Raw genomic sequence first — 8890 nt, forward strand, 5'->3', positions numbered from 1 at the left:
CAGGGCTCCCCTCAGCACTGGAGAGCAGTAAATGAATATTACAGTATATTATACAGCAGAGCCTGACACTGCTGTCATACAGCCAGCAGAGATGACTCTGTACGGGATGCTTTGTGTCAGATGGAAATGAGGTCACAATACAATTAGACGTTCTGTTTAATTGCTGTTGTTTAACTATAATGATATGTGTGTCTCGTATGGCGTGCTGTACGATAGCAGCTGATTCTCACCCAGGATCTGAGTGGCCAGTAGGCCGGGTAGCTGCTCTGGTAGCTCGCTGTATTTCAGCTTGTATCACACACAACACCCTGTACAATATCTCATGTTATTTCTTTCTCAGGAGGACACTTTATCATTTGTATTGCATATAGTGATGTTAACAAGTGGGTCAAGAAAGGGGGGAAACACAGCTGGATTTATATAGCATTAAATAGCGGTGGTATCTAGACCAGCCACGGGTTAGATCAATAAAATAGACCCAAGCAATGACTTCAGCAGCAATTCTCCAGTTGACCCAGGATTCACACAAATCCAAAATGAATTTGCAACAACACATTACAAAGACAGCGAGGAGCTGGGATGTAAATGAATTTGCAACAACACATTACAAAGACAGCGAGGAGCTGGGATGTAAATGAATTTGCAACAACACATTACAAAGACAGCGAGGAGCTGGGATGTTTATTGGGGTGTTCAGCAACAGTTCTGGTTGGTTATTTTTGCCCATTTTGAAGATTATTTTGGTTGAAGTCGCTTTTACCCTTAGAGTGGCTCATGGAGAACATGAACAAAATAATTCATTTCATGTCCTTAAAGAGCCACCGTGATTAGCATCGACAGAAACCGTCTGAGATTCAGAGAAAAAAAAACAGTACTGGATTTCCAGAAAACCTTCACATGATAATCTATTCCACTTGCAAACAGCGGCCACAAATATACAATGACAGTGGATTAGCGTGCTGTCCCTGCAGTGTTTAACTTATTGAGCGATCACCCATAACTGCTCAACAGTGCTGAATGTAAAAAACACGAGAAGAAACTGACAAACGCTTCGACTAGAGGGCTTTTCAGAGTCTTCCATGTCTAATAAACTTCTTCATGTCTAATAAGCTTCGGGTGGAAACTCTGGCCACTGCATTTACTATTGAAGACAATGATGAACACTTCTAGTGGAAACGTTGGTCACTCAATTGTATATGTTTCTTTCTTTCTTAATCTTCATAACTAGAAACTCATTACCGGATCATTCCTATGTAAGTCCTGTAAAGTCCCCTGCAGTTCTAGTGAAAGTCATTCTACTTTGTGGTCGTTATTTTAAGGTGTTTACAGTATTCTTGTGGTCTTCTTCCATGCTTCCTCCCTTCAGTTCATTCTCTCGTGCTTCTTGTTTCAGCGCACTACAAGGTATATATTGTGACGGCCTGTTTGAAACAGTAACACGGTGTTGTCTCTTTTCTGAGTTGAAATTTCGTCTCACATTCAAAGTTCTGCATTTCAGAGTAAAAAAATACAGTCCCTTCTGTCCTAGACTCAAAACATTCACACGCTAATCCGAGCGACCAAACATGACAAAACAAAAACGATAAAACAATGATCAGAATAACAATAATAATAATAATCACTCTGAATTCTAAAAGAACATTATTTTCTTTTTCTCCCAAGTTTAAAATAAAATTTAAATGCTACACAGGATTGCAATAGCTACTGTTGTCTGAGTGTTCCTTTAGCTCAGCAAAACGAATAATATTATTATTAATAATAATAATAATAATAATAATAATAATAATAATAATAGTCTAATCTGCTATAATATAATAGATACCATAAACTGAAACCTAAATCCCTACCCAAATTAAAAGAGAAACCTGTACTCGTAATTCTTCATTGCTTCATTGTATTTTCCACAATAATTCCTGTAATTCTTCCTGCTATTAGAATTATCATCTTGTCTTTATGTTAAATTGCTCTAAACAGGGGCAGGTCTTCATGGTGACACCACTGGAATCAATGAAACCAAACCGCTGCAGTGTTTTATGTTGAAATCAATAGAGATGGGAGCTGCCATTGCAGTCCCGTTGAAATGGTGGTACTGCCATGAGGACTGTTAGAGGAAGTGAATAACGCCTGGCGTGTCTTTAACAGAACACACACCAGAGAGTTTATCCACTGCTTCAAAACCATGTGGCTTATCCAGGACTTATTATTATTATTATTTTTATTATTGGTATTATTACACTTTAAAATAATGGCTGTAGATCCATGTGTATGGCCATAGCTGTGGTTGCTATGGTGTCCTGCTATTCCACCTTAATCTGTGAGGATCTTCATCGCTAGAGAAGGAATAACAAAATCACTAGAAAGCATGACGTTGCGCTGCCACTCGTATGAACTCCTATGAAACTCTATTGAAAGATGCATGAATCAGCACCATTAGTGTAAAGTGTTTTTATTTTCCACTTGTATTCCGCAATCCCCAAGCGATCCTTCTGTACAACCGATTAAAAACAATTACAGAGGAAAATAACAGAGCCAACAGCGAGGACCCTGTATAGTGCAAAACATTCCAGTTACATTCTGTAAAACAAGAGAGGTCTGCAAGCAAGGAGCGAGCCGAGCGCAGAACCCCATCATTCAATCCAGTGCCGTGATACTGAATCTGTCACTGGTATTGTTCCTCTAAGAATCCCATCGCAATCCAGTGTGAAGCGGTGCAGCAGCTCAGCACATTGTAATAACACTGAATCTGTCACTGACGTTGTTACAGAGCTTTCTGTGGGTTTAAAAAAAACAAACAACGCAAACATTTATTGCGGCAAAAAAAATACAAAATAATTTCCGCAAACGTCCCCCTCCCCCTCATTTTCATAGCATCCCCAAAGTGCAACATCTGGAAGCGAACCTGACTTCCAACCTTCACCCCCCCCCCCCCCCCCCCCCCCCCTTGCCCCCTTGCCCCCTTGCCCCCTTGCTGGCTCCCAGTGAGTAACCACAGTTTCTCCCACTTCTGAGCCAGTGGCAGATTTGTGTGCATCCCTGCATACCGGCTACAGTCTACTGGGAATACCATTTACCCTTCCATGACCACAGCAAGGTATTCACAAATCTGTATTCCAGAACAGAGAAGGAAGAAACGGCACTGTGCTGTATCCTCAATACATAGTTCACTGCAGGATAAGAGCATGCGCTGTTTTAACTTGCGCCCCCTTCAGGATGTTTACTTTTCTGCGCACGTCAGCACCCCGCTGGCCGCTTGTAAACTGAGAACTGGATCAGTGGAAAAGGCAGAAAGACCTGGACATGAATAGCAAGCTGGGCTGCTCAAAAACCCTGAAACAGGGGAAGCAACTGCCAAGGGGCAGAAATAATAACCAAAGATAGAAGAGTGTGGGTGGCCCAGATCACATGAGGCTCTTCCTATTGGTAGTCTGCTGGGGGCTCTTGAGTCTGGGGGAGAGCGACTGGGCCGAGCCCATCTGCTGATACAGAGCCCGGAGCTCCTGCACCTCCCCCAGCACCTCTCTGGCCTGGCCCCAGGTGCACACTGCTTCCTGCAGGAGCCGCTCCGCCTCCGAGTCCTTCGCTGCCTTACCCTTGCGCCCCTGTTCTTGGAGCGTTACCTTGGCCAGCAGGGCCTGAGTTCTCTCCAGTTTGTGGGCGATGAGCTCCTGCAGCTGGCTGAGAGGGGGCCCAGCAGGGGGGCCGTGTTCCGAGCGGGAAAGGATCTCGTCCAAAGAGGCGCACTTGTTCTTCTCGCTGGAGCAGAGTTTTTTACTGGCCTGCGGGGTGTAGGGCCGGGGGTCGACCTGCTGCTCCCTCTCCCAGGAGATCTCGCTCCTCCGGGGCAGGCTTTCAGATCGGCCTGCTTCTCTCTGCAGGACGGCTCTCTCGCAGGGGGACTCTTCTTCCTGGATGAGGTCTAGGGTCAGCATGCCGTCTGACGTGGAGGTAGATGCCTGCAGACAGATAGAGAGTGGACAGGGAGGTCTATCAGCAGCTTCCTAATGGAATATCCCACGATTTGCCCTGTATCACTGCAGTCTCCCATGCTTTTCCCATGGTTATTCTTCTATAAGTTAACTGCTCTCAGTCAAACTCGCTCTTATATGTAATTATTTACTGTATTCTTTATGTTGCTCTTATTTTAATTTGATCTTACTTGCTACTGATTTTTATTGTATAGCTGCTCTTATCTGTAATATGATATATTGCAATGTGATACTCTGCAATGTGATACTCTGCAATGTGATACTCTGCAATGTGATACTCTGCAGTGTGATACTCTGCAGTGTGATACTCTGCAGTGTGATACTCTGCAATGTGATACTCTGCAGTGTGATACTCTGCAGTGTGATACTCTGCAATGTGATACTCTGCAATGTGAAGTGTGATGCTCTGCAATGTGATACTCTGCAGTGTGATACTCTGCAGTGTGATACTCTGCAGTGTGATACTCTGCAGTGTGATACTCTGCAATGTGATACTGCAGTGTGCAGTGTGATACTCTGCAGTGTGATACTCTGCAGTGTGATACTCTGCAGTGTGATACTCTGCAATGTGATACTCTGCAATGTGATACTCTGCAGTGTGATACTCTGCAGTGTGATACTCTGCATTGTGATACTCTGCAATGTGATACTCTGCAGTGTGATACTCTGCAGTGTGATACTCTGCAGTGTGATACTCTGCAGTGTGATACTCTGCAGTGTGATACTCTGCAGTGTGATACTCTGCAATGTGATACTCTGCAGTGTGATACTCTGCAATGTGATACTCTGCAATGTGATACTCTGCAATGTGTGATACTCTGCAATGTACTACTCTGCAGTGTGCTACTCTGCATTGTGATACTCTGCAATGTGATACTCTGCAATGTGATACTCTGCAATGTGATACTCTGCAGTGTGATACTCTGCAATGTGATACTCTGCAATGTGATACTCTGCAATGTGATACTCTGCAGTGTGATACTCTGCAATGTGATACTCTGCAATGTGATACTCTGCAGTGTGATACTCTGCAGTGTGATACTCTGCAATGTGATATTTTGTAACAGTTGCAAGACACCCTGGATAAGGGCGTCTGCTAAGAAATAAATAATAAGAAAAATGGTTCTCCTCATTTACCTTAGTTTGCTGTGTTTTTACATTATTTACCATACCTCTCTGGGCTTTACAATGCTTGTCTGTGCTTTACAATGCTTGTCTGTGCTTTACAATGCTTGTCTGTGTTTTACAATGCTTACCTGTGCTTTACAATGCTTACCTGTGCTTTACAATGCCTGCTTGTGCTTTACAATGCTTGCCTGTGTTACACTTTGCTAGGCTTCTACTGCTCTTAGGCTCATGCTGACACACGCTGGTCTAACTGTAGGCCTCTTGCATAAGTTATGAGACATTCTTAAAGTCAGCTTTAACCAAAGAAAGGGGAAGGGATCTTTTCCTGCATCACTTCAGTGAAGTCAAATTCTAGAGATGTTTGAGTGAGTCCTTTGCATCATTTTTGCTCAGATTTCTGGTTTTTGATTGTGTTAGTGCCTCTTCTGCACAAGCTCATTGGAATGGTATACCAGGACCGGGTGCAGCGCACGCAAAGCTGTTTGTCAGCGGGTGGGAGGGCGTGTGCAGGTGTGTGTGTAGGGGAGGGTGCGAGGGGTTCGTACCACGGCCATGAGATGCCCGCGAGTGGGCGGCCGCCGGGAGTGTTGGATCTTGGCTCTATCCCTGGTTGGGTGGGCGAGGCAGCTGTCTTCTTCCACTGTGACCTGCCGGGAGACATGGGGGAGCATTAGAGAATTTACAAACGAAAGGAGACCCTTCAGCCCGTCAGAGCTCGTCCGGTTCCTATAGTTGATTCTTCTACAAAATTTGCTAATTAAATCCAACTGTAATATTTAAAACTATGGCTGCTGAAACTTTAGGAAAGTCATTTCTGGTGCAGCTGTTATAGCATTACTTAATCACTGTCCTGAGAGGTAGGGGGAGCTGTGAGGGGAGGGGTTACCTCGTCCAGGATGCGGTTCTTGGCCTGGGTGATCGCTCCGTTCACGGCGTTGATCCAGGATTCCTTCTCCTCAGGACTGACCGCCAAGAACACTAGGTTAGGAACCTGTGAGAGAGAGAGAGAGAGAGAGAGAGAGAGAGAGAGAGAGAGAGAGAGAGAGAGAGAGAGAGATAGAGAGAGAGAGGGGGCAGCTTCAGCACACGACTGTGGACAACATTGAGGTTATATATATATATATATATATATATATATATATATATATATATATATATATATATACATATATATATATATATATATATATATATATATATATATATATATATATATATATACACATACATACATATACATATATATATATATATATATATATATATATATATATATATATATATATATATATCTTTTTACTGCTATAAGTATAAAAAATAATATATAATTTTTTTCAGTAGTCGACAATTATTTTTATAATTTTTAGGCTCAGCTCACCGCTACCATCCCCACGCTGACTCGGGAGCAGCGAAGACGAACACATGCTGTCCTCCGAAGTGCGTGCTGTTAGCCGACCACTTCTTTTCACTCTGCACACCCACCATGCAGCTGCCTCAGAGCTACAGCGTTGGAGGACAACGCAACCCTGGGCAGCTTACAGGCAAGCCCACAGGCACCCGGCCAGACCACAGGGGTTGCTGGTGCGTGGTGAGCCGAAGACACCCTGGCCAACCTAAGCCCCCTGGGAACTCCCGTCTTTGGTCAGCAGTAAAATAGTCTGGACTCGAACCGGTTGACGTCCTGGCAGTAGGGTGCATCCTGCACTCCATGCAAAGCGCCTTTATCGGATGCGCCACTCGGGAGCCCCCCACTAAAAAGAATCTTAATAAATGTAACACTACAGACATTAAGAAAGGCTTCTAGTGGAAACATCTGTCATGTCATTTCTTTTAGTATTTCTATTGAAGACGTTGATAAAGACTTCTTGTGGAAAATGGTTTTTAACACAGGATGCATGCGAGTCTCTTCACAGGACGCGTACAGAGTCTCTACACAGGATAAGAAGTGTGGGAATCCTGACATCTCCTAACAGTGGTAGAATTCTCCTGCATGATTAATAATGCTTTTTACAGTTCTAATGGTGATAAACTCCACTAGCCCTGCACCCAGTCCTGGGTTTCACAATCGCCCTCAGTTAGGTTTATTATTTAACAAGCCTATTACATTTTAATAGAGCTGCAGAAACCATGCCTATACTCTGCAGACACTCTGTGGCTCGCATGCATTGTGACTGCATTGCATTTCCAGTGCTTGTGTTTCTGGATTGCTCTGTGGGGCGTGTGTGTTTGTGAGAGCCGCTGAATTTGCAATGATCAGGTGTGGCTGCAGATCTTCCCCACCGACATGTTTCGTTCATCGTGGATGGGTGGTGCTGCTATTCCCAGGCACGGCGCTTCGTTATCTCCTTGATGGGTGGTGCTGCTATTCCCAGGCACGGCGCTTCGTTATCTCCTTGATGGGTGGTGCTGCTATTCCCAGGCATGGCGCCTCGTTATCTCCTTGATGGGTGGTGCTGCTATTCCCAGGCACGGCGCCTCGTTATCTCTGGATCTCCCGCACACGGGCCCTGGCACTCACACCAGCGATCCCTGCTGCTCAGTGCAGCCGCGAGGGAAGCATTTAGTCACTAGCTGTGCAAAGGCTTGCTGAGAGACTGGAGTCTAGCTTTAGTTATAGGCAGACCCTTATCAAACTCTACCACACTGAAGGCGCACAGTAATCTTGCAGTTTCCCCAGGGGTTTAACATAGTGTATGGACCACTCCGCCTTGGTTTGACATGTTGTTAATATGCTTTACCATCCCTCTCTGTGTTTTGCAATGCTTCCCTATGCTTTACTAGCCCTCATTAGCCTCAGGACTGCAAGCACTGCATGGTGAATGCCAGCTTCTAATCGCTGCACACTACTAAGCTAAAACTGACAGGTCAAGCAGACTATTGTTTTCGGATAGGCATCCTATTTTATTTTAACATTTGTTTAACGTATTCCTTCGCATTTAAGATGCCCTCAGATTTAAGACGCAGCCCACATTTCCCACCCCCAACTTGAAGAAAAATTAAAAATACAGATGCATTTAGAAAGATGCATTTACTCATATAAGAAAAGGATGTATGGAGATGTAGTGATTACTCTCACATGTTTTTCTCTCTTTTTCTGAACTGTGGTATTGCTTGGCAAGTAGAGAAATACAGGGGTCTGATTAGAACTGAGCCTCATAACAAAACTCGGAAATTGTAAAAGCTTCTCTTCCAGTATCCCAGGAAGCTAATGATGCTTTGTGACAGGGAGGACCTGGCCAATGGTTCAGCTGCGCTGCTGCTGTGCTAAACAGGAAGGATTGCCCGGAGCAGAGCTGATCGGGAGATCCTGATTGGCTGGGGGGTGTGTCTGGAGCGGAGCTGATCGAGAGGTCCTGATTGGTTGGGGCGCGTGTCCGGGGAGCCTTCCTCTGTTTAAGAAAGCAGCAGCGCCAGTTAAAGGCTCCCGCACCACAGCCATAGCTACACAGACAGGCGCTGAACAAAAACTTGCCTTGTTTATATTGAGGAGGAGAGCGTCTGCTCTGCAGGATAACTACTATGCAAACCTTCAAGTGCCAGTCAGTCAGGTTGCTGTTTGTGTATTCAGGCAGTCACAGCCTTTGTTGTCGATTTTAATAAACGCATCACTATGCTTTACTCGAATTTAAGATGCAGGACATTTTTTGAGAAGGAAAAAATGGTTTAAAAAGTGTGTTTTAAATTCAAAGGAATAAGGTATTTAAAGGTTTAAGGTATACACAAATGCATTTTCATTTTAAAATAGGATGGCTATCTGAAACAATAGTGCTATGGGT

General features: G+C 44.3%; 1 protein-coding gene across 1 annotated transcript; it reads right to left on the reverse strand.

Moving 5' to 3' along the window:
• Positions 1–2945: 2945 nt before the first annotated feature.
• Positions 2946–6129, reverse strand: LOC121306995 (pleckstrin homology domain-containing family O member 1-like). Its single transcript, XM_041239053.1, has 3 exons — positions 6001–6129; positions 5660–5761; positions 2946–3953 (listed from the first exon to the last, which is right to left on the reverse strand). The coding sequence occupies exons 2-3, from the start codon at positions 5666–5668 to the stop codon at positions 3399–3401; spliced, it is 564 nt and encodes a 187-aa protein (XP_041094987.1). The 5' UTR covers positions 5669–5761; positions 6001–6129; the 3' UTR covers positions 2946–3398.
• Positions 6130–8890: the final 2761 nt, after the last annotated feature.

Source organism: Polyodon spathula, chromosome 51 (genome assembly GCF_017654505.1).
Source record: "Polyodon spathula isolate WHYD16114869_AA chromosome 51, ASM1765450v1, whole genome shotgun sequence".
Taxonomy (NCBI): domain Eukaryota; kingdom Metazoa; phylum Chordata; class Actinopteri; order Acipenseriformes; family Polyodontidae; genus Polyodon; species Polyodon spathula.